At 34.8% G+C, this 27,302-nt stretch overlaps 1 protein-coding gene across 1 annotated transcript in view; it reads left to right on the forward strand.

Moving 5' to 3' along the window:
* LOC128202886 (6-phosphogluconate dehydrogenase, decarboxylating-like) overlaps nt 1–26,679 on the forward strand; it is a 31,246-nt gene extending 4,567 nt beyond the window's left edge. Inside the window, exons 2-12 of the mRNA XM_052904057.1 lie at nt 1,968–2,043; nt 9,266–9,445; nt 11,570–11,635; nt 11,884–12,002; nt 13,676–13,742; nt 14,536–14,670; nt 20,283–20,472; nt 21,162–21,426; nt 21,830–21,929; nt 24,111–24,233; nt 25,228–26,679. Coding sequence (XP_052760017.1) covers nt 1,968–2,043; nt 9,266–9,445; nt 11,570–11,635; nt 11,884–12,002; nt 13,676–13,742; nt 14,536–14,670; nt 20,283–20,472; nt 21,162–21,426; nt 21,830–21,929; nt 24,111–24,233; nt 25,228–25,347 — 1,441 coding nt within the window. The 3' untranslated portion in view covers nt 25,348–26,679. The remainder of the gene's footprint in view (nt 1–1,967; nt 2,044–9,265; nt 9,446–11,569; nt 11,636–11,883; nt 12,003–13,675; nt 13,743–14,535; nt 14,671–20,282; nt 20,473–21,161; nt 21,427–21,829; nt 21,930–24,110; nt 24,234–25,227) is intronic.
* Nucleotides 26,680–27,302: the final 623 nt, after the last annotated feature.

Genomic DNA, 27,302 nt, shown 5'->3' on the forward strand with positions numbered 1-27,302 from the left:
ATTTTGAGAGACAATTTGCTTTTTGCTTCTGCAGTTGATTTTGTGAATTACTCTGCCTTGTTCTTGTTGAAAGCCCAAAGGCCATTTTTTAGCTTTAAGTTTTGTAGTTTGCGCATTCATCTTAACAAAATTGGTTGTGAATGTTTAAGTTATGCACCTGGTGTCATTACTGGCCACACCCAGGGTTCACAGGTTTGGTAAACATAAATCTGGAAAGGTTTGAAAATCTTTTTGTGTGTTCGTGCATCCATCTCAGCGCATTTGATTGTGAATGTTTGTTCAAATTGATCAATGTTGTCCTAGGATGCCCTTGACTTTGACCTTTTGACCAACTTTTTTTAACTTTTAAAACTACAGAAATTTTTACTATGAGTACAGTTTTGAAAGCATTTTTTTTTGTCAGATGACTTTTACTTGGCACATATTAAAATAGTTCATGCAATTAATCTGCTTACAATACTTTCTGGGCTCAGATGTTGAACGTGCTATGTTTTCAGGTAACCCAAACACAAAACATAAAGTATATGTCTGTTGCCTTTTACCCATACATTCATGCTCTGGATTGATATGACCACAAAAGCCATGCCAGTAGAGCATAGGCCCTTTTGGGCCTTTTGTTCTTGTCAGCAGTGTAACTTCTAAATTACTCAACAGATTTAAATAAAACAATACATGCATGATAAAAGAAGATGCAGTGTGCAGTAACCTTGGAGTTGTGGCCTCTTTTCAAAGGAATGGTTTGCCATTCCTATGTCCAGGCGGCATTTGGGGGTATTCGTCACTCCTGTGACAGCTCTAGTTTTAACAGGTGTTCGGAATTTGTATCCTGTTCGGACTTTTACAGTCAACCACTACAGCCAAAACATAATAAAAAAAAGAATCATGAAAGCCACAACCATGATCAACACAGTTATATATTAAACTCTGATGCTCTCAAGATTTTCTCTATATTGAATAGCAAGCACAATTTAAAGGTGCAGACTTACAATTGTATTCATTGATTTTTGAATAATGGGTTTAGTACAAAGTGTACCATTGTTGATAATTGCTTCTAAAATAACACAAAGACTGACTGGGATGATTTAGATATTTTTAAATTTTGTAAGGCTAAAGGAAAATAGTACATTTTCAGCTTGTCTATGTTTTATTACAGTAAATCTGAGATCGTTAGAATAGGTGGTCGTTCAAAAACCAGCGGTCATTCACGGTCGAAGCTTAATCCCAACCATAATTCCTTCTATTTTCCTAAAAAAATGTATTGACGTTGGATTAAAACCTAAATAAATCGAGGAGTCAAGCACCATTGCCGGTCTCAAATACACAAATCATGCACAAAACCTTATGATTACCTCGAGGTCATAATTTCTTACATTTTCCCAAAAGCAAGTTTTAAAATAAACAAGCAATTAGTAGGTGTTAACATTTCCGCAAGTTGTAAAAATTGCAATGACAGATAAAAGGGAGTTTGTTAAAGTGTGAAAAACCGATTATCACTGTTTACGCATGACTGCTAATACTTGATGAGGGCATTTTAAAAGATAGTTGTGAAAAGTTAATGATGAGAATTTAATAATATTTTTATGTTGTTTGTTTAGAAAATGTGTTATTTTTATGATATAAGCCTTGTTGAGAAAATGTGTTATTTTTATGATATAAGCCTTTCCACTACGCAATACATAATCGGAGCTGAAGTAAACCGTCAACTTTAAACTTTTACAATGTATTATTTGACATTTCATTGGAAACTTGGGTCTTTCGAAACATCAGATCACTCGAGGTTTCAGCTTGGTCCCCGGGGTCTGTGATTGAACTTTAACTTTATGTTTCATTTTTGTTTTTCTATTATATGATACTTCTTTATTCTTAATGTTACACTTGTATTTATAAATTTCGTTTTTTTTTGTAAATATGATAACCGCTGTTGATGAAAAATATAGATCTGTGCAAATTGCCTTGTTCTTTTTCAGGGGAGATATAGCTCTGATTGGTCTGGCAGTGATGGGACAGAATCTTGTACTTAACATGAACGACCATGGATTCACTGTAAGTTGGCATGCCAATTTTATTTAGCTGGACTTTGCATTTGATCTCAAAGTTAAACTGAGATGAATAGATATGCTTGAATCAAACACTACGCTTGAAGGCAAAGGCAGCTAGTTTTACTAGGTCAGTGCATTGGCAAGCACACTCACTTCTCAATAAAGCATTCTGGGTTCAGTTTCTGGCCAGGGCGCATGTAAGTTAAGTTTGTTGTCAACAAGCTGGGCAAAAGGCAGTGGACTACATTTTGGATAAAGTAAAGTTTGACATTGTTACAATCCACTCACTTATATGAAGTTATGTCCGCATTTGAACTTAAGATTTTCCCAAAAATGGTATAAACAATAACTGAAATAGTTTTGGAATACAGGTTAAACCTGATAAAAAACAGGTTAAGTTCAACTAAGGTTACATTCAACTCCATGGGCCCAGAGTATTGGCCCCTTTTCATTGTCTTTAAATTCCATTTTGTGTGCAACAAAAAATAGGTCAACAGATTTGAATAATTTGTGTACATTTTATATTACAAATATTGATTGTTTATTGAAGCTCACACAGGACAGTTACAATTGCCCTTGTTACTTGTATATTCATCCTGACAAAAAAACTCATATAAAAACATTTGTTCATGTGAATTTGCGAATTGAAATAGTTTACCATCCTTGTGTCCAGGCGGCATGCATATGTGGGGGTATGTGTCACTCCTGTGGCAGCTCAAGTTAGTAAGAAGGTACCAAAGCCTTTTACAGTCAAACCCTATTGGCTGGAACTCTGAAGACCCAGCGAAAACGCCTCAAGCCTCAGTAAATCAAATTTGAGTCAAGCGGGAATACTTACAATTCAGTAGAAAAAAATAGGTCCTTAACATTCAATTCTTGCCAATCAGATAATCGAGCCAAGCAAGTTGGAGCCAACAAGATTGGACTGTATATCTTAAATTGTCACTTGGTACCTTTTTGCTTTAACGCCATGAATTATGATCTATATTGCGTAGCAAACAATGACTGCATAAATGCTTACAACATAAAATAACATGTTGAGAGTGAAACTAGACCCTTATTTGTTGTGTTAGTCCCAGGTACTGAAACTTTCTATATATTTTAATGTCATTTGGTACCATCTCCCATAAAACCCACAAAGAATATAACTAACTATAAAAAAGCACCAAGTACTGCTTAATGGATGTGAAGTGCTAATCTTTACAATTAGAAATATTTACAATCTTTCTTAAAAAAAAATGAATGCAGATGATAAATATACATAAAAAATTATATGCATTGTCAGACTGACCACAAAGTTTTGCTATTTGCCATCTACTCTGACATGGCTTTGGTGAAAGTCTGTGCTCATTGGGGGGTTTTATATCTAATAATGATGAATCATTGATGTAAAGCTATGTTAAGGATTGCTTTACTATGTCACTAGATTTAGATCCGGTTTAATGAAATTTGAGACATTGTAAAAAGTTGAATGCGGATACATTAAAATGTTTATAAATCATTTAAGGGAGATAAGATGTCAATGCAATTAGAAAAAACTTAAAGGAATTAAAATTTTGTGGCCATCTCAATAATTGTATTGTATGATATATTTTTAAAATCCTCATATCGGTGTAGTATGAATATTTATCGTCTGTATTTGAATGTATTACAAGATTTGTATCCAGTTGTAAGATACATGAAACAGCGAACATTTGTTAATGTGATATAAATTGACACGTACATGTAAGGGTGAAAATATCGCTGCAATTAGAAAACCTTAAGACTTTCTTTTATAAATGAAATATAGACGTTCGCGTGAGCTTAATTAATTAATGTATATATGCTTTTGTTTACTGTCTATTTTTTGGCCATCTTTTCAATGATGATATATTTGTACTCTCTGTTTCCAATCCACATATCAGTGAAGTATGAATATTTTTCTCCAAAGTATTATAGCTGTGTTTGAATGTTTTACAAGATTTGTATCCGGGTATAAAGCTATATGATACAATGATTTTTTGAATGTGACACATCAAATTTTTGGAGATTCGTAAAGGAGAACGCATTACTGCAATTAAAAAAACAAAGATTTTTTTTGATAAATGAATTAAAAGGTCTCATGAATTAGTTTTTGAGACGATAATCTGGGATAAAAAAGTGTGTTCTATGCATAGTATAATACGGTAGTACATGTTGCGTTGCTTTTGTTCACTATCTATTTGGTGGACATAACATCAACTCCATTTTTACAAATAGATATTTGGGTGTTAAATATGGATATTTATTCTCAAAGACTACCGTACAGTTAAACAGCTGTATTTGTCAAGTTTGTAAAAATGCATGTTAAACGTTGCTACACTGACATGATACTTCAGTGAAATTGCGATCTTAAGATTGTTTGTATATCTGGCTATAATAATTGTACAGTTATGCCCTTTGATAATTTGAAACATTATGCACATTTTGTTAAATAACTGTCCAAGATATTTATATGTAACTTGATACACATATTACTAGTGACATTATGCACATGTAACACAAGACCCATAATTCTGGCTTTATTCCTTGTCAAGTTAATTGCCCTTTGATAGTTTGAAAAAGTCCTGCAAGATCTTTTAATTTGGCCTTTACTTTATAACCATTCAAGACATACAGATGAAACTTTGTTCACAAGTTACTTCTGACAAAATGCACATGTAGAAAAACTACCATTATAAGCTCGAAGTTATTATAAATTTCAAGTTATGCCCCTTGTTAGTTTGAAAACAAAAATGAAAACACTTAATGCAGCTATGTTCACATTACCAGCGACAATACGTGGCAGGGTGAATAACTCTGACTTTGATTTAAAAAAATCTCATTTATATTCCACATAGAGCTTAAATCAACACATGCATTGTCATTTTTCAGCAAGGTATGTTAACAATTCTATATCTTGATAGAAGTTAATTTAAACACACCCATAGGCACATGTCTGGGCACACCCACACGTGTTCCTGTAACACAAAACACACTTTTATTAATGTTATGCCCCTTATTTGTCTGAATTAAAAACAGATGAGTGTCAGTCATCCTCTCCGCAGAGCTCTTGTTATTTTTCAAAATGAGGCTTGATTAATTATGGGAAATTCCCAATGAAAAACAAGGAAGTCTTTCAAGGAACCAGTTTTACTCATATTTCAATTAATTGTTTTGCTTTTTCTGTATTCAAGTACCAACTTGCCTTGATAACAGTGCCATATGGCTTTATTTAGTTTACACTTCAAACCTTCATCCATGTTTTCTCATTTATAAATCTTGTAAGAGTTTTTGATAAACATTCAGTTTGTTAACCCTACAAACCCGAACGAACAAATATAGTAACAAGTATTACTAATAAAAGCATCAAACAATTATCTGATACTGTACCTACAAGAGGTGCAGTTATTTATTATCATGTTAAATTAGCTATTATATAGAATGAAAATTAGAACATTTTCAAATTGTCACTCTGTCTCAGATTGATTTTTCGAAGCCTACTTAAATCATGTACTTAGAGAGTGTTCTGTTCACTGTTCTAGACCAATTATATAGCTCAGTTTTTATTTTAAATCTTAACACCTATTCATAAAAGAAGTTATTGTGATCATTGTATAAAAAACCCTGTTGATTTATTTTCTTGTACTATTATTATTATTATTATTATTATTATTATTATTATTATTATTATTATTATACCCCATTTATATAGCACTTTTATCATAAAAACATACGTTCAAAAGTGCTTAACAAACAAATATAAGTATATATACAAAAACATATATAGAAAGAATAAGGCAGATACACATGATAAAAATAAACACTACGGCTACATACAACCAATCTTTAAAAATCATCAGAAGGTATTAAAAAGTATAAAAGATAAGAAGCGATACTAAAACAGTACTTAAAAGACACGGGCCGAGTAAAATTAAGTGTACACACATCATAAACTGTTCTTAAAAAATAAAAAAATAAAAATTAAAAATAAACAAACGTAAAAAATGACAGGTTAAGTATAACTGTGTATAATGACAATTAAGTCCCATAAATTTCAATGAAGAAGTGTGTCTTCAGGGCTCTTTTAAAAGAAGCATACGTGTCACAGTCCCTTATTCCTCTTGGAAGAGAATTCCACAGCTTTGAGGCAGCAGTCACGTAACTTCTGTCACCATACATAGCAGTCCGACTTCTTGGTACTCGTAGTGTTATAGAGTTATTGCTTGATCTTAGGTCGCGTAGGGGTCTATATACCTCTAACATGCTTTTGATATATTCCGGTGATTGGCCATGCAAGGCTTTGTATGTAATAGAGAGTGTTTTGTACTGAACTCTGTAGTGCACAGGTAGCCAATGAAGTTCTTTGAGCACAGGAGTGATGTGATTGTAATGGGAAGTCCTCGTTATAATGCGGGCTGCTGTGTTTTGAACATTTTGCATTTTGTTCATCACAGTCTTAGGTATGCCATTGAGCAGCACATTACAGTAGTCGAGTCTTGATGTGACTAGAGAGTTCACAAGAGATTTCGTGGCGTCATTAGTCAGGTATGGTCTGATGTGACCTATCTGCCGTAAGTGACCATAGCAAGACCAACAGACCGAGTTCACATGTTGTTCCATGTCCATCCTTGAATCCAGCATTGCTCCAAGATTTCTGACGCATGTGGTTGGCTTTATCTCAGAGACTCCAACATTAACAAAGATATCCGAAACGAGATTAGCATTGCGTTTTGATGTAAAAAGTATTACTTCTGTCTTGTCTGCGTTCAGTTTTAACATGTTGTCATGCATCCAAGACACAATATCATTGAGACAGGCCTCAACACGACGCAATGCCTCGACCTGGGAACCCGTATCTGTTGGTTCAAAAGATAAGTGCAATTGTGAATCATCGGCATAAAAATGATGCTTAAGTCTATGATTTCTACAAATGTCACCAACTGGCTTGGTGTACATGATATAGTTTTTGGGTCCTAAAACCAAACCTTGGGGTACGCTGTAATTCATCAGTACTGGTCTTGACAGTTCACCGTCAATACACACAGTCTGGTAGCGATCACTAAGATATGAGGACATCCATGCGAGCGGTTTTCCTGAAATTTCGAAATGATGCTCCAAGCGATTTAAAAGAGTGTTGTGATCAATGGTGTCATTAAGGCTGCAGACTGGTCGAGTAGAACAAGTACTGTGACTTTGTTTTGGTCAAGGGATTGGAGAATGTCACTCTGGACTTTGATTAAAGCGGTCTCAGTGGAGTGGAGCTTTCTATAGGCAGACTGGTGTTCCTCGTGTAGGTTGTTCAGTGCAAGATACTGTTCCAGATGTGCGTCAACTACTTTTATAAGAACCTTAGAAATAAAAGGAAGGTTTGAAACAGGCCTATAATTCTTGAGTGTGTTCTGATCGAGTCCAGGCTTTTTTAAAAGAGGTCTGATACGTGAGCTTTTAAAAGACTTTGGTACGTACGCAGTTTCAAGCGAGACGTTGATGATCTTTGTCAACACAGGTAATAGTTCATCTATGCCCATCTTCAGAAGCCATGTTGGTAGAGGATCGATTTCACACGATTTATTTTGGGATCGTAAAATGATCTTCTTTACCTCTTCTTCTGGAGCTGCCGTAAATTCTACAAGCTGGTATACAGTTGATGGTTGATTAACCACTTGCGTACCTGAGAAAGTGTCAGACTGATCGGTGTGTGTAGTTATTTCACTACGTATACTTTCAATTTTATCGATAAAAAAGTCACTAAAGTCCTGAGCCAGTTCTTTAGACTCTTTGTTAGAAGGCAAGACAATGTCATTCGAACCTCCCAGTAAATGTTTGGTTATCGTAAATAAACTCTTGTGATCTCGCCCACATGACTCTACCTTGTCCGAGTAATAACTAACCCTAGCCTGTCTAAGTAATTTATTCACATACATGTAGGCACATTGTTTTCTGTATATTTCATGGTCAATTGTGAGTTTAGTTTTAAGCCATTTACGTTCCAACTTTCGTCTTAAATGTTTGGCATCATGAAGGTCTTCTGTATACCAAATACATGTAGGTCGTAAAACGATCGTTTTGGTCCGTAGTGGAGCATGTTTATCAGTTAAAGATGATAGTTCATTTGTGTATGCATTCACAAGCTCTTCGGTATCAGTGGATTCCAAAATGGCACTGAGAATGTCTGATTCCATAATGTCATTCCTGAAAGAATCCACGTCGATTGAGCGTATTTTTCGATAGGAAACTGTTTTTCTTACAGGGGCTGGTTTAGCAGCCTGAACGATAAAGGTAACAGCATAATGGTAGTACTGATTGTTGCACTTTAGATCCCCAAACATGACAAACGTTGTCTTTTGTTAATCCAAATATATTTTAAATATTTGTTTTAAATTTGTGATATTCTATGAAGATAATTCTATGAAAAGGCAATAAAAATTGATTCAGTATTACTAAGCTTTTCAATAAACTTTTTTGAATGTGATTATGATCGTCTTCTGTTTATATTTTGTTGTTTTAGATACATAATTTGACTTACATTTAATAGTAAAATTGCTTATGGTCGGTGTGTCGGTAGGTATGTCCATCCATCTGTCCCTACACCAAAGCTTGTCCGAATAAGAACACAACAATTCCTGGATTTATGGTCAACAAACTAGACATGAAGGTTTGGTCTGACCAGTATATGACCCCTATTGATTTTAGGGGTCAATGATCAAGGTTACAATGACCTTTAACACGAAAAGGTTGTCAAAGCATTTTCGAGTGATAACTTAACAGTGCGTAGACCTATGGTCGTCAAACTTGACATGGAGGCTGGAGCGCAGAGAGTATCATGGGTTAGGACCAAATCTCATCCAGACGCAATCTTGTGTCAATTCCAATTACTTGCGAAATTCAAGCAAATCAATCTTTGGACTATGCAAAAACAATATCCTCCTCCCGACACCTTAAGTTTGGCAGAAGATATTCTTTTGCATTGTCCGTCTGTCTGTTCGTTCCTTTTTTTAATGTCCTGAACCATATCTTGGTAGGGATTGGTCAGATAATGTTCAAACTTGGCTGAAAGTAGGTCAGAAGGATTCAAAAACTAGTTTGTAAATTATCCCACAATATTTATGTAGCATTACAGAATGTGTGCAGTTGGTAATATGCAATGGGGTACAAGCTGATGGCTGCGATGTCGAGCAATGCATTTGGATGCTTATGACTCACAGTGTAAATATCTTTTTCTTCAGGTCGTTGCGTTCAACAGGACTGTGGCAAAGGTTGAGCAATTCCTTGCTAATGAAGCCAAGGGTACGAAAGTGATCGGAGCAAAGTCATTGGAAGACATGGTCGCCCAGCTGAAGAAACCTCGCAGAGTTATGCTACTGGTGAAGGCTGGACAGGCAGTGGATGACTTTATAGATAAACTGGTAAGGAATTTGTGAAATTAAAGGTTTTAGTAAAGTATTATTTTACTTATCGATTTAAGATCAATTGTGACATTTAAATGCTCAAAGCTTTTATGTGAGCTCATTTACGAGAAAAGGGACTTTCCAGTTAAAGGGCATTTTACAACATTTTAGGAAGTGATTACTGAGTGCCTTTAGGTTTTCAAGCTGAATCATGTTTCTAAAGTATAAAAAAAACTGTGCTGAACGCACTGAATGTGGTCAAATTATTGAATACATTGTGTGTACTGCCTCATATATATGCTGAATATACTCGCAGCAAGTATTAACCATTTCCCAAGTTGGAAAATATAAAACGAGAGGTGGATTAACTTCGTTTATTCCAGTCTTGGTGAACACATGTACGTGTGTGTGCGTGGTAAAAACTGTAAATATACAAATAGACTGCATCACTAGAATGTCAACATTAAATTACATATAGTTTAGCCTTTCAAGATAAATATATACTTAACATCTCAATAAAGAGATAACGTCTTAATTTCAATCCATATCACTAAAGAGATTAAATCTAACAAACAAACATTTTTCGAATGATACGAAAGTTTTGAGTACGAATGCGCTCGACAGAAAAATGACGATTATAAAAAAATATCAAGACGAATGAAGCAAGACATTTATAACAACAGTCAGAGAGTTTAAAATACATACATTGTTGTGAACGTCCAAGCATCTAAGGCCAAATAGGACTAGAATTTTCGGTAGAAAGGAAACCAAAAGCCTCATGGTATAATTTACCAGAAACTCCAAAAAACTGTGCCGAATAGCCAAGGTTACACACAACTAAATTAAAAGAATCAGCATATTGTGGTTACATTTAACGAATGTGTTTTTCTGATTAGAAACAAAACTTTTTTTCTAATGATGTCTAATACACAAGCGTAATTTTCACCTTGTATATAATGGTGATGGCGGTTGTGAAACACTAGAAATCAGTGTGCAAATTGGTCAACTGACAAAAGAATTTATAGGAAATTTATTTAGTAGTCTCTAACCTAAAACACCAGGTGAACATTACATCAAGAATCCATAAAGTGATCTAGTTTAAACGTTATTTATTAAACGATTGTGAAAAAGATATATTAACTAATGCTAAGTCACTCTTGTTGGTACGATGCTGTGTGAGAGTGTGGTCTTGTGTTGTTGGGTAAACTGGAAATTTCTACTAAATAATGAGCTATTTTTGAAAGTTGGATAGGTTTATATTGTGACTTAATGAATTGTGGGATATTTTCCGCATAGTCATTGTTTTAACAAAGAGATACAAATTTACAGCTTTTGACAATTAAGTTTAGGGATTGATTCCACAGGCATTGGAATGATAACAAAAACATTAGTGTTTGCCCTTTTATAACATTTGTTGTGAATATACAAATTTACAGCTTTTGACAATTAAGTTTAGGGATTGATTCCACAGGCATTGGAATGATAACAAAAACATTAGTGTTTGCCCTTTTATAACATTTGTTGTGAATTCTTATTAGTTCAAGTTGTATAGATTAAATGTCACTCAAGTACAAAATAGAAAGAAGTAATAAATAAATAAATTTAGAAGGTAAGAATGTTTATGGCCCCAAAGTCATGGAAAATACTCAGGGTGGGGGCGGGGGTGGGGGCAGACTCCCCTCTGTTCAATAATCAGGCCATGGATTTTTTTAAAGTCATAGACATGTAAGTTAGTGAATTGAGAAGGGTCTCCATGTAAATTTCCTCAATATTTCTCATTGCCGACATGAATAAGGGAAATGATCATTATACAATTTAACATGATTTCAAACTGCTTCCCACAATCGTTTCAGATGAACAAGTATGAATTCTTACGTGCTTGGCATTAAAAAAGCAAAAAAAATCTTGCAATATAAAATGCAGGAATGAATCCAGCTGGGAAAATGTATTTTTAACCAGTGCAGGTTTTGTGTGCTCATGTTCATTTCAACCACTGCACAATGAATGGCCATAAGTAACACTGTAATGTTAGAATCTAAAACAATGGCAAATTTCATAAAACAACCGGCAGTTTTTAGTAAATCATTGTTTTTTAAATTGATTTCAAATGCTTTTAACTACACTAGAATATTTATCTTCCAGCTTCCTCATCTTGAGAAAGGGGATATAATCATTGATGGAGGAAACTCTGAGTACAGTGATACAAATGTGAGTTGTTTCCCTTAGTATGTAGATTTTTTTGTTATACTTTATTATTGAAAAATAGTAGTTAGTTGGTTAGTTAAGATAATTAAGTGTGTGAGCATCATTAAATTAATTTGTTTCTTTTTTACAAAACAATCTTTGGAAATAGTTTAAGAAAAAGATTGGCCTTGAAATGGCCAAGGATGGACACATTAACCATAAATTAAAAAAAAAAATGTGTAAAAACTATGGCAATTTTTTCCTCGTTTCAGCGTCGCTGTAAAGCGTTAGAAGCAAAAGGACTACTGTATGTAGGGAGTGGTGTCAGTGGTGGTGAAGACGGGGCAAGATATGGACCCTCCCTTATGCCTGGGGGCTCACCTGCTGCTTGGTAAAATTTCGGGCTGTTTACATTAATTCCATGTTTCAATGTTGTTGTTGTAAAATGCCCTAAATGGGCATTAGCATGGACTACTTGAAAGGACGACTTGCAAGAAATATTTTCAATGACTACTTGCAATGACTACTTTTAAGGACTAGTTAACATTAGGAGTGACATGATTGGAGGCAAAAATGGAGCCAGGTAAAGGCCCTTCCTCACTATTTCGAAGTTTATATGTTATTCGCATTTAGTCAATGTTTCAGCATTGTTGATGTAATGCCTTAAAAGGCGAGGGACAATTCAGAGTGTTGTGATTTAAGGCAAAAATAGGGCCAGGTACAAGGATAGGTACAGGCTGTCCCGACTTGGTAGCTCACTGCTTTGTAGGGTAGAGGGTTGTTCCCATTAAGTCTTTTCGATCTTGTTGAAATGCCCTTAAATGCAAAGGACTACTTAACATTGGCAGATGCGAGAGTGGAGGCAAAAAAGGAGCTATGTACTGGCCCTCTATTATGCCTGGGTGCTTGTTGCTAATAAGGGTATAGCTAGGATCATGAACATTAAGCCCATATTTCAGCATTGTTGCTGTAATGCCCTTAAAGGCAAAGGACCACTTAACATTGGCAAATTTGAATTTGGAGGCAAATAAAACAACCCTTATGCCCGCGCACTAGCTGCTAAGTGAGGTATAGGGTTTGTCACATCATGTTTCAGCATTTTTGTTATTATGCCCTACTAGGCACGGGACTACTTTAGCTGGAGACTGGCATCAGTGGTAAACAAGATGGGTCCTTGTACTGGCCATCTCTTATGCCCAGGTACTGACTTTTAAGTGGGGTATAGCTAGGGTTAGTCACTATAAGCCCATGTTTCAGCATTACTGTTGTAATTCCGTAGGAGGCAAGGGCTTATTTTACCTGGAGAGTGGCATCGGTGGTGAAAGGGATGGGTCCTTGTACTGACCATCACTTATGCCCGGGTACTTGCTGCCAAGCAGGGTAAAGGGCTAGTCTTAAGGCAAGGGATTACTTTACCTGCGGAGTGGCCAAGCATCAGTGGTGGTCAAGATTGGCCGAGATATGAACCCTCTCTAGTGCTTGATGATTCAAAAACAATGTGGTTCCCCAAAAGTTTCAATTCATGTTTTCAAAGACGTGTATTAACGCTCTGAGGTGGTCTATTAACAACTTTCTATTTAAAGGGGGCTTTTTGCAGCAGTCTGAGGTGGTCTGTTTAAGGTGTACCAAGTACACCACTCCACCTGTTTAAGCTCTTCCCTATTTTGGCTTGTCCTTCATTCAAAGACAAACAAGGACAGACAGCTTGGGATGGTGAAAAGTACTCTTATGATTCATGCAAAAATTTGATGAAAACCTGCATGTGTGGAAAGAGAAAATGATTAAATATTAAGTATTTTTATACATTTGCCAGGTCTTTTATGTAGGGAAAACTTGATGTTCATATTGTAAAACCAGCAAGGGGTTATTATGTCGTTGTTTATTTCCATATTATGCTCTCATTGGATGAACGAGAAGTTATTTAACCAGTTGCATATGATGTGACAATTAATAGATCTTTGTTAATACAAATCACATGTTGACTATAACCTTTCTGTAAAATACATGCTCAGTCGCAGAAAATACATATTTCATAACTTCCTTATATCATGTGTATACCTGTAGGTCACACGTCAAGAGCATTTTCCAGTCGATTGCTGCCAAGTCAGATGGGGAACCATGCTGTGACTGGGTAAGATAATCTTTGAAGGAAAAACTAAGTCCATGTTAAACCAGCCAGCAGTCAATTGTATAGAACTGGTCAACTTTTTATTTGGTGAAAGTTATCCAAAATGTTTGTTGATTGGTCAATATTTATCCAATAATAACTGCTAACCAATGCAATGGTTTTATTGAGTCAATTATCCTAATGATAAGCTGTGGAGAACTTATCAATGTTTAATATATTGATGCAGAGAATTTTAGATACTATTTTCACCCTTAATTTGTTTCAACATTTTTTCTGTTAATTTTGACCCAACGTGAAAACCTAGAAGCCTAGGGACCACTAAAATGGAGACCCGATGCCAGTTTTTGGCCATAGGTAACTAATTAAAGAGCATCGCTCAAAAATGGGCGTCGGATGTTGGATCTCCTTTTACCCAAAATTTTTTTCAAAAGTCTATTCTCAATCTGAAAATCGTGCCATGGTTTCTTAAAGGATTCGATAAAGTGACATTAAATTGTTATTTTATCGTAATTTATAAACGTTGGTTCGAAGGCAGCAGACCACAAGATGATGCACAACTGTATCAAATATTTTCTGCCTTTTACCTCCACACCTTGGCTTCTGCTGGTCATCACATTTTCCAGTTGTATTTCAGAAGTTTTTTTGATTGTTGACGATATTTCCAGGTTGCCAACTAGTTTCCCCCGCAAAGCATAAGACTTAGTCTGGTTCCCTATGAAACTCTTCAGGCTTTTTTTTTACATTTATTTCGGTCTTTATTCCCCTATGTTTTAACTTGCTTATCCTTATATTGTAGGTGGGCCCAGAGGGAGCTGGCCACTTTGTAAAGATGGTTCACAATGGAATTGAGTACGGGGATATGCAGCTTATTTGTGAGTCGTATCATCTCATGAAGGACTTGGTCGGGCTTAACCAGGATGAAATGGCTGAGGTAGGTTGACTTTAAACTGGTTTAAGCTTGTATGTTTTTCTAAGAAAAAAAATCAGGTATTGTCATAGTATTGGTGCCGTTGGCAGTGTCGTTGGTGGTGCCATTGGTCGTGCTGTTGGTGGTATCGTTGGTGGTGTCGCTGGCGTTGTTGTGCCTAAGTTTAACCTTGACTTAAACTCATAAAAAAATGTTAAAGAAATTCAAATGACACTTGATGTATATGTTGCCAGAGACAAAAATCCCATATTTAAAAAGCCCCAAAAATGCGCATTAATGATTGTCAGGTTATGATCATTTTTCAACCGAAAAAAAATACTTAACATTTTAATATTTCTCACTGTTTTGAAATTTTAGCCTGCTCTTAGTTCCAAATCAAACATCAGAGTGCATAGGGCTGGGACACATTTTATAAATGACGTTCCCATACAGTTTTGCACCTTTTCCTGAAAAGCAACAATTTACTGTCATTTTTAATTCGTTTGAGGCACATAATAAGAAAAACTGTTTGTTTCAATGTAAGATAGCAATATATTTCACCCTGTGAACACCATAAGAAAATATTCACTGTTGGCTGCACCACTCGTGAAATATAGTTTTTGATGCTCACACTCAGTGATATATATCACAAAATGAAACAAATAAATATCCTCTATATCGATTTAAAAACTATTTGTCATAGTTTTACATAATCGATTTGAAAGTGATTGGTTGAATTCCTGTTGTGGTATTTCAGCCTAGATGTTTAGTACTTTAAGCTAGGCTGATTTCTAGGTTTTATAACCGGTAAAAAATCATCATTATAAAAAAAATCATTTCACAATTCAAGAAGGTGGGGAAAAACCATCAAGGTTACAAAGTACATATTCATAAATATCATTCGGACGGGATTTTTTTGCTTTTTCCAACTTGAATATAATCATCTTCCTTATGTGCTCAATGAATGCTGTCTGATAGTTATGATATTCATCCTTTTTTGGTACATGCCAGTAACTTTTTAACATTAAAAGTTTATAAAATCGGACATAACTCCATATTATCCTTAATACAAGTTGTGGCCACTGATTGACTGAACTTAGGTTAAAGTTTTAGGGCAGGTTAAAGTTTTAGGGCAAGTTGGGATTTTCACTTATAACTTTAATACCCTTCATTCAATTCACTTAATACTTTACTCAGTTGTTCAGGGCTATCACATAATGAGGTTTGATAACTCCATATTATTCTTTACACAAGTTATGGCCCCTGATCAACATAGGAACTTAGGTTAAAGTTTTAGGGCAAGTTGGGATTTTCATTTATAACTTCAATTTAATACTTCACACAGTTGTTCAGGGCCATCACATAATGAGGTTAGATAACTCCATATTATCCTTTATACAAATTATGGCCCCTGATTGACTATGGAACTTAGGTTAAAGTTTTAGGGCAGGTTGGGATATTTATTAATAACTTCTATAACCTTCATTCAATGGACTTAGTACTTCTCACAGTTGTTTAGGACCATCACACAATGAGGTTACATAACTCCATATTATCCTTTACACAAGTTATGGCCCCTGATCGACTTAGGAACTTAGGTTAAAGTTTTGGGCAAGTTGGGATTTTCATTTATAACTTCAATACCCTTCATTCATTTCACTTAATACTTCACACAGTTGTTCAGGGCCATCACATAATGAGGTTAGATAACTCCATATTATCCTTTATACAAATTATGGCCCCTGATTGACTATGGAACTTAGGTTAAAGTTTTAGGGCAGGTTGGGATATTTATTAATAACTTCTATAACCTTTATTCAATGGACTTAGTACTTCTCACAGTTGTTCAGGACCATCACACAATGAGGTTACATAACTCCATATTATCCTTAATACAAGTAATGGACCCTGAATGACTTAGAAACTTAGGTTAAAGCTGCACTCTCACAGATTTACCATTTTTACAACTTTTTTATTTTTGGTCTTGGAAAGAGCAAATTTTTGCGTAAATATCTGCAAACCAATGATATAAGACTGCTGACAAAAGATCAGATCGCAGGTTTTCATATTTCCGTTTGAAAATTAATGTTTTATGGCTTAAACCGTTACTAACGGTTTAAGAAAAATGCATTAAACATCAATTTTCAAACTTAAATATAAAAATCTGCGACCTAATTTTTTGTCAGCAGTCTTATATAACTGGTTTCCACGGATTTTTGCAAAAAATGGCTCGTTCCAAGACAAAAAATAAAAAAGTTGTCAAAACGTTCCATCTGTGAGAGTGCAGCTTTAAAATTTGAGAGCCGGTTACAGTTTTAAGGCAAGTTGGGATTTTAATTAAAAAACTTCTATACCCTTCATTCAATGCAGTTAATACTTCGCATAATTAATGACGACCATCTTACAATGATGTCACATAACTCCATTTTAACCCTAAATGCAAATTATGGCCCTTGATTGATTTTTTTTATTTTCTTTAAATTTCTTTTGACAGGCACATTTTTATATTCTTAACCAGGTTTTAATAAAGGAAAAACAATTTATTAGAATGACTTGCGTCATTGTTTGGGAGGGCAGTGTCAAAGTCACCTTATGTATCGAATAATTTTAGCTAGGTTTGACATAAAGTGATCAAACTTGGTATATACAACGAGTTTATAGAGTCCTTTCATGGGAATGAGTTGAGGCCCCTATGATCAAGGTCAAGGTCAAAGTTACTATTAATAGAAAAATGGTTGGTATTGAATAACTTGTATAATAATAAGGAAGGGTCTACATATTGTGACCAAACTTGGTATATAGGAAGAGTTTATAGAGACCTTTCCTGAGATTGTGTTTTGGGCCCGAGAGTTATGGTCTAGGTCAAGGTCACCGTTGCTTAAAATAGAAATATGGTTAGTACTGAATAACTCAAGTAAGGGCTGACATAGTGTGACCAAACTTGGTATATAGGACAAGTTTATGCAGAGCTGTCATTGAATTGCCTATTGGCCCCCTAGGGTCAAGGTCACTGTTACTAAAGATAGATTACTGTTTGGGTTCCTGAATAACTTTATCTATGGTTGACATACTGTGACCAAACTTGATATGTAGGAAGTGTTTATGGAGGACTTCGATGGGATTGTGTTTGGGACCCCTAGGATCAAGGTCGCTGCTACAAAAAATAGAAGAAAGCAGTTGAAACTGAATCTCTTCAGTCTGCCATTCATTAAATACCCGCTTTTGTCACATCACGATTCTTATATACTTTTTAATTTGATTTTTTTATTGCTTTTGACAGGCACAAATTACATCGTTATTGTATTCACTTCTAAGTCAAAGCGGCGTAGTCGAGCATGCTGTCTTACGACAGCTCTGTTTAATAAGTTATTTCAATAGTGCTTTTCAATTAAACTTTTGACGATTTTAATATATAGCATAAGAGCTCTTCAATTAATCTTTTGATGATGTTTTATTATTGAAACAAGCATTTTGCTCACATTTCTCACATATTAATTTTTATTAGATCCTTCCCTATAAAATGCGAACACACCTCTTTAAATCGCTATTTTTATGATTTTTAAAAAAGTGTATTTATGTCTTTTTCCAATTCGCACCGTGCCTATTTTGTTAAAGTGAAAATTTAAAAGACCTTCAATCCGAAAAGGTGCTTATATAAAGTTCACATCTTTGTTGATGCTAAGGGGCAGGTGGTGTTTATGGTTTTTCGTTTCATAAGCTTAGCATTGACGTAAGAAGGAAATTACTCATTGAGCTAATGTTTCTTGTTATCATATACCCGACTTTAGATGAACATTCTTGTATCTTGTATATTCAAATAAATGAAGATTCTTGTATCTTATATAAGCTAAAACATTCTGCTTCTGATAAAATATTAGTTAGAATTTTCTCGCTTACCCCTCTATATGACAATTCTATTGTGAATGCAATGATGATCTTCTTCACAATTTAATGTCACTTACAACCTTTTTGCTTGAATCACCCCACAGGGTGTACATAGCAAAATAGTGCGAGTTTCAAGTCTAGAGTTAAGGGAGACAATTTGCAAGTGTAGGATTTTGAGAGACAATTTGATTTTTGCATCTGCAGTTGATTTTGTGAATTACTCTGCCTTGTTCTTGTTGAAAGCCCAAAGGCCATTTTTAAGCTTTAAGTTCTGTAGTTTGCGCATTCATCTTAACAAAATTGGTTGTGAATGTTTAAGTTATGCACCTGGTGTCATTACTGGCCACACCCAGGGTTCACAGGTTTGGTAAACATAAATCTGGAAAGGTTTGAAAATCTTTTTGTGTGTTTGTGCAACCATCTCAGCACAATTGATTTTGAATGTTTGTTCAAATTGATCAATGTTGTCCTAGGATGCCCTTGACTTTGACCTTTTGACCAACTTTTTTTAACTTTTAAAACTACAGAAATTTTTACTAAGAGTACAGTTTTGAAAGCATTTTTTTTTTGTCAGATGACTTTTACTTGGCACATATTAAAATAGTTCATGCAACTAATCTGCTTACAATACTTTTTGGGCTCAGATGTTGAACGTGCTACGTTTTCAGGTAACCCAAACACAAAACATAAAGTATATGTCTGTTGCCTTTTACCCATACATACATGCTCTGGATTGATATGACCACAAAAGCCATGCCAGTAGAGCATAGGCCCTTTTGGGCCTCTTGTTTTACAGTGATTGTTAGTAGTTACTAGTTTGTGAGCAGAATTTTGTTACATTTTTTAGTCATATCGTATTAGAAATGACTGTATTCAATTTGTAAAACTGACAGCTATCGATTTTTTTTATTTTGTTCTATTGAACAAGCCGAATTACTATAAGTTTATAAAATAGTGATATTATAATACACAAGATCGAATATATTAACATATTATGACAAAATCAAAATCAGGCATGTGGGCTTTTGCGAATTCAATTACTGATTGAATGTTCTTTATTTGTTTTAACAAGTCGCTTAGACTTCCAATTTCTTGTCTCAGCTTTTCACCAAAAGTGCTTAATAACAGGTTTTTCTCTCGGCATTTTATCGATTTAGAGCTGGAGCCAATGACCATACAAATATGACCTGTTTGTATAATGTATATTCCCTGACTTTTCCCCGATCATTCTGATAGGTTGTTTTTCACTGACCAATGACAAATCACAATATACAATTTACAAATAGGTTCAAAATAAGTCTCATTACAATGGGAACACAAGTAAAATGTCGAGGCAAAAGTAATGAAACATTTCAAACAACAGAGAAAATCTCAGTAGCCATGAATTCAGCCAAGGTCCTATTTTAAAAGCACAACGAATGTGAATGTAAATATCATGTTAATCTTTTAAATCTTTTTAAGTCTTGGGTATTGTCAGAGGCAGTGGTGTTGTGGCTGTCATTGATGTCATGCGAAAACACTAACTTAACCCTTACCATTTAACCTATTTTCATGAAACTTGATGGAATATATGCATACTTACAATAACTATGAGTTGAATACACATACTTACCGTAATCCGCATGAGGTCATTTAAAGCTGCTTATCTTTTTTAAGCTGTCTTCTTTTTCAGAGCCCAAGAGACAGCGGGGCTCAAACCGATGAATTTTTGGTTGAGAGCCCGACACCTATTCCATTTATTATCTTTTCAGGTTTTTGAAGATTGGAATAAAACAGAACTGGACTCGTTCTTGATCGAGATCACACGTGACATCATGAAGTTTAAAGACACTGATGGAAAGTACCTGCTGGAGAAGATTCGTGACACGGCGGGGCAAAAGGGCACCGGGAAATGGACTGCAATTTCCTCCCTTGAATACGGTGTGCCTGTGACGCTGATTGGTGAGGATTTTTTTGTATATTTGTTTATTACAAAATATTTTAGCTTGACTATGAAGGGAGTAACTGTTGTAAGTAGTGATGGGGAATCGGGTGGATTTTTATTATCGATAATTAAGACACACAGACGTGGATAAATTGGATAAATCAATAATTATTAGAGAATGTCAGAAAACACCCTCACATAATGTGTCAATTTGCATGTAGTAAGTAGGTACTGGTAAATAAAATCACACTTATAATATGGCTTATTAAAGAATAAAATAAAGAAGTGAAATATTTATGTAGTTTGCAACTTTTTCCAACAAACAACAAGCACATTTATGTCAATTTTTTGACAGACCAATAAAAACATTATTTGATTAATAGATACCAGCAAAACATTGTCATGACATAAGTGAGAGTTTCTCCATGATTGTACTATTTTTTGATACTCTGACAAAAATAAACCGACTTACAATCCAAAGCAAGCCAACTCCACAAAAGTGTATGACAACAATCCCTTTAAAAAAATGTAGAAAATCAGGAAGCTCTATCCAAAATTATGGAAGTTTCTGTAGTTCCAAGGGTACAAGTGGGAATGTTTTAGCCCATTTTAAGGGAGATCTATGCTTCATTTAAATAAAGCCATGATTGGAACTTCCATCCTTGTTTTATCAGAAAACAAATTCTGATTTTGTTTCGATTTATAGGTGAGGCTGTGTTTTCCCGTTGTTTGTCTGCATTGCAAGCCGAGCGTGTTCAAGCCAGCACCCAGCTGAAAGGTCCAAATGAACCAAAGTTTGGGTGGGACAAGAAAACCTTCATTAACAATATAAAACTTGCACTGTATGCGTCCAAGATCGTGTCGTACGCTCAGGGATTCATGTTAATGCGCGAGACAGCCAAAGAACTTGGGTGGAAGCTGAATTTTGGAGGCATCGCTCTTATGTGGAGGGGTGGCTGTATTATCAGAAGGTTGGAAGAATTTTAACACTAAAAAGAATATTTTTTTGTAAAAAAAATAACTGATTTCCATTTAGCTTGAAAAAGCCAAAATTAGTATTACGTTTGGGATAAACTGCTTGTGGGCTTCATGTAATTATGAAACTTGAATGCACAAACACAACATTACTTAAATCACAAAACTCATATTCTGAGAGAATTGATTATTAATTCATTTAGAACAAGAATCTGAATATCTCTCCTAAGTATGGTACGGTATGGTATTTTTTTTATATAATATTGTTAAATAATTCTGTTGTTAATATAAACTTACAGACTAATTTTTCAGCATTTCTTATTCTGATTTTTTTTGGTACATAAAAGATTTACTCCCATAAAACGACATATTTGGACAACATTTCAAACTGTTTTCCAGCCGTTTCCTTGGAAACATCAAGCAGGCCTTTGACAAGAACCCAGATCTCAGTAACCTTCTGTTGGATAACTTCTTCAAGGATGAAATACACAGATGTCAGGTACTATTGTGTCTCATTTTAATAGCGAGCCAAATTTTGATTTGTTTGCTGCAATTGCGTGGAAAAACTTTAGCCTAAGCCATAATTCAAAAAACACATTCCAATTTATTCACCAAGCTCAACACAGTGGTTACTTTCCATTGCCGTACAGTAATCATTGCTATTAAGGATAATTGTCAAAATTATGTGATTGAAAAAGTTAAAAAATTACTTTTATTCAGATATTTATTTTTTTAGCTTTGAAAACAACATTATTTAATGGAACTTAAATAGAGTTTAATGGCATTATTGCATGTTGTATGAATAAAAAAAATCACATGTAACTTAGTAGACATGATGACAGAGCTTTTTCTGACCATTTTGGGAAAAAGACCCTATACATTTTGGGAAAATTTGTGTTGCGGAAATTGGAAAATTTAACAGTTCAAAGAACAAGCTTTTCAGTCTCCTGAGTATGAAGAAATTATTAAATATTAGTTTCTTTTCCCTTTCAAAAGACCCAAAATGGCTGAATTATCAAACCTTAGGATGTAAATATCTATTGCAATAATTCATGGCAGATAATATTTCATACTGTTCTCTGAATGTGATGAAAATCAGGATGTTGAATGAAAGTGTACAGGTAAAAAGACTTACATGAAAAAAAAAAAAGATTGGGAAAAATATCATATATTTTGCTTTGGGAATGGGTCTGATAGTCGGACCCATGATTACTATAGAAAAAGCCCTGTGATGTTACCAGTGGCAAAAACATAGAGATATGTAGCATGAATAGATGCTATAATTTAAGTAATATTCCCTTTTTTTTATTTAAAGAACAGACAAACTGTGGCATCCACTTGTGGTTCTCTTGCTGTTTTTTATGTTGACATCTAGTATTTGGTGGAAGCAAAACATTGAACAAAAAATAAATGAAGTATTTATTATCTAGTCATGATATAACTTGTTGAAAATGTTTGTGGGCATAAAGAGTAAGTCAAGTTCGGTTATGGGGTAAATTGCATCAGTAACACCAGAGTTATGACCCCTTAAGTTCACAAAAGTAGTTTTATGTCTTATGCAGAGAAAAACTTCAGCATTTATTATCCAAAGATGATGAAACTTTGTAATGAAGTTTATGGGCACAACTTGTTGGTAATGTGTGATCTGGGGTAAATCACATCATTAACACAAGAGTTATATATACTTATCACATTAAAAAAAGTAGTTTTTTGGCTGTCACAGACTATAAAAGTATTTATTACCCAAACATGATTAAACTTAGTGACAGTGTTTGCGGGCATAACGTCTCCTTCAAGTTTGCTCCTTGTATAAATCAACTCAGTAAATCCGGAGTTATGTCCCTTTTACATTAAAAAGGTTTATATTGTGTTCAGACAATTACAACTTCAGTATTGATTACCAAATCATGAAGGAACAGTTTTTACGGTCCTTATTTCAATGTCAAGTTTGATTGTCAGACGTAACACCTGATTAAAATGGGTTATATGTCCTTTTAACATTCGAATATTGTTGGGATATTTCGTTTGCGGACAGACGCATAACTTTAATATTTATTGCACAGTCATGATCAAACTTGTGGATATTGTTTAAAGGGGTACCATATAGGTTTACACTTGGAAGATGACATAAAAACAATTTTTAGCATCTTATTGTAACCTATATTGTTTCCCTTAAACGGCATGATGTCTCAGTGAAGCTTTGTTGTGAGATGAGAAGCCTGGGTAACATCCGAGTTATGCCCCTTTTACATTAAACTATAATAGGTTTATTTTTGTGCAAACAGATACTCAAGTATTTATTACCCAATCATGATGGAACTTGTTAACATTGCTTATTTGCATATATTGTCTCACTGAAGTTGATTGTGAGGCAATTTGTCTCTGTTTTACCAGAGCTATTCCCTTTTCCTTTAAGAAATGGTATGTTCACATCTTGTGAGGTCAATGAATATTTATAATAGTTTTGAAACTTGGTGACAATGTTTGTGTACATATTATGTCCAAGGCCAGGAAAACTCCAGTTATGCCCTTTTTCCATTGAACTACAGGTTGCTTATTTTTTTGCTCAGGATTAATGAGCAACAAAGTTCTAAAAAAAAATGATTGATTTACCAAAAATGGTGATTATTAAACGCTTGCAAAATGTAACCAATCTACAGTATCAACATTCTTTTCTCAGGCTGCTTGGAGGAATGTAGTGGGCACTGCAGTTATGTATGGAATCCCGACTCCGGCTTTCAGCACTGCCCTTGCCTTCTATGATGGCTACAGGTCTGCCAGACTTCCAGCTAACCTTTTACAGGTAAAAGATATGTGTAAACTATTACATATTCCCTTTCTGCTAGACCCATTTCTTCTAGGCTGAAGAGTGAAAATTATTGTTGTGTGCAGAGTTACATAGAATCCAAGCTCCGGCTTAAAAGCACTGCCTTGGCTGTGGAAATGTTAGATCTTACAATATTTTCATTGGTAAGATGATCACATTGTGTACAAGAACAATTTGATCCCATTTGCGCAGTCTTTTTCATCATTGTAATGCAACAACTGAAATGTAAGCTTTAACCATATAAGACAATGATTTAATGTACCCTGGGCGCAACACTAGCAGTAACCTGGTGACCCGAGACATCCAATTTTCTAACAGCATTATATACTGTAAGGACATTTTTGGCATCGATTCTGCCTGTAACTTAACAGTGTACTTGAGCACTTGTAAGCTTTGTAATGTTTATTATGACTAAGATATCTTATTGAAATGCGACCCTGGTGTTTTGTACAAATTGGGAGTTGGCTGTTTATTGGCTCCACTCGAAGTTTATATAACTGAATTTAAAAAGAAATTCACACTGTTATTAACTTCAAACTGGGAGTTAGCTGTTTATTGGCTAATAACCCACTCGAAGTATATTATATAACTGTCAACGGGGTGTAACTTGAACACTGTATGTTTATAAAACTTGAGCCACTGGTGTTTAGGTGTATCATTCACACTGTAATTAACACTGGGAGTAAACTGTTAACTATATGACTCATTATCAGCCCACCTTTTGTTTTTACATTGAAATTTTTGTGAGATCAAAGAATGTGTATACTATAATTACCAACTCGTAAGCTCAATAATTCATGGAATTTGCTTGCGTGCCCTACTGAGTTCAATCATCATGAACAAATGAAAAAAATGTGATAAATCCTTAATTGTGTGAAAGTGAAAAAAGAAATATTTAAAAAAAAAGAAGTTGACAGAAGCTGTTTTCTTTTACTCCATACAACTGTATTTTTATCTCTTATATTCTCAGGCTCAGCGTGATTATTTCGGAGCTCACACATATGAACTTCTGGACAGCCCCGGAAAGTTCATCCATACCAACTGGACAGGCCATGGAGGCACAGTTTCATCTACAACATATTCAGCATAGATGAATCTCTTTCATGATGAAACAGATGTATCACTCCAAGACCAGATGATAAAAAATATTGTTCTCATCCCCTGCTTGAATATTGTGTATGAGAAGACATGTTATTTTTCTGTCTTATATCAGAGACATTTTCTCAGTATATTCAGCATGGATCTATACATTTCTCTCTCGGTGGAAATTTCATCAACATGGACTTGCACATATCCATGTTGTACATGGCATAGTCTACACTCCAACAGCTGATTTCAATCTTAAATATTCATATATTTGTCCGGCCTACAGCCTTTCAATGCTTTCAGCGCTTTAATTTTGAGTGTTAAGGGGTGCATTTTGTAAAAATGTTGTTTATTTTGCTTTGGTTTTCTATGTTTTTGTTAGAGGTCACATATTTATATATAGTTTTATTTTCTGTAGTTCAAAATTGGACTCTAACATTTTTGGCTTTTGTTTGGTGCATTCATCAGAAATAATCTACCGGTACGTAAAATTAATACACAGAAAGCTTGAAAATTCTTGATTGTCATTATAATAATCCCCACCAAAGTTGCAAACACCAAGTGTATGCTTTCTTTTACAATTGACACTAGTAAAACAAGTAAGCCATGGGGACAATACGTCTGACTGAAATATACTCTATGAAACTAATTTTAGGTGCATAGTTACAATTGATCTAGTACGTAAAATTAATTAACAGCACATTTGAAAAATCCTTGATTGTCATTGGTCCACACAAAAATGCAAACACCAAATATTGATAATGAAAATGTTTGTTCATGTATTTAGCATGAATTGTATATAAAAAAGTTTTGTTTATTTGTTTGTTTGTGCTTTCCCTGACATTACATATTGTAGCATTATTTTTTTTCATGTGTTTTTTTTAATATATTTTTTTAATATAGAAATGACATTGTTCTTAATTCTGTCCAGGCTGTTTCTTTAAACAATTGAAACCATTCCCATGTGTTAAGATTTGCACAAGATTTGTCTTGTTAAGTTGTAATAAAATGCGCAAAGATGGTAAAAACTTATGTATGTGTTACAAATAATCTGTTTTACAATCAGGCATACATTATTTGTACATGTACTTGATAAAACATTAATCCTTTAACAAAAACATACATAAAATCATGCTATTGACACTGTTAATGAAATTGGATCATGTTTAGTCTGTGAAACATGCCCTTTATTTAAAAAAATGGATCTCTTATGATCGTATAGCAAAATATTTATTGCATTGTTAAGTTTTTCTTCTACACACTATGTACATCTTTCATTTTGTTATTAATAAGCAGAACAAATAATTTTATAGTGATAATAAATAGATATAACTTATCCTGTGGTACGTTTTAATGCTCTGAAGTAACCCCTGTGATCTACTTTAGTCCGAGTTGTACTAGTGGATGGATCTTCTCATGGATAGATATACCCCTGTCATAGATCTACTACTATCCAAAATTTACTCTCCGGTCCAAGATCTACTCCCGTCCTAGATCTACTCTCCTGTCCCAGATCTACTCATGTCCCAGCTATATTGCTGTCCAAGATCTACTCATGTCCCAGATATACTCCTGTCCTAGATCTACTCTCCTGTCCCAGATCTACTTCTGTCCCAGATCTACTTCTGTCCCAGCTCTACTCCTGTCCCAGCTATATTGCTGTCCAAGATCTACTCCTGTCCAAGATCTACTTCTGTCCCAGCTCTACTTCTGTCCCAGATCTACTCCTGTCCCAGATCTACTCCTGTCCCAGCTCTACTCCTGTCCCAAGATCTACTCCTGTCAGATCTACTCCTGTCCAAGATATACTCCTGTCCCAGCTCTACTGCCTTCCAAGATCTACTCCTGTCCCAGCTCTACTGCTGTCCCAGATCTACTCTCCTGTCCCAGATCTACTGCTGTCCCAGCTCTACTCCTGTCCCAGATCTACTCCTGTCCGAGATCTAATCCTGTCCCAGT

The sequence above is a fragment of the Mya arenaria genome, chromosome 9 (genome assembly GCF_026914265.1).
Source record: "Mya arenaria isolate MELC-2E11 chromosome 9, ASM2691426v1".
NCBI lineage: Eukaryota > Metazoa > Mollusca > Bivalvia > Myida > Myidae > Mya > Mya arenaria.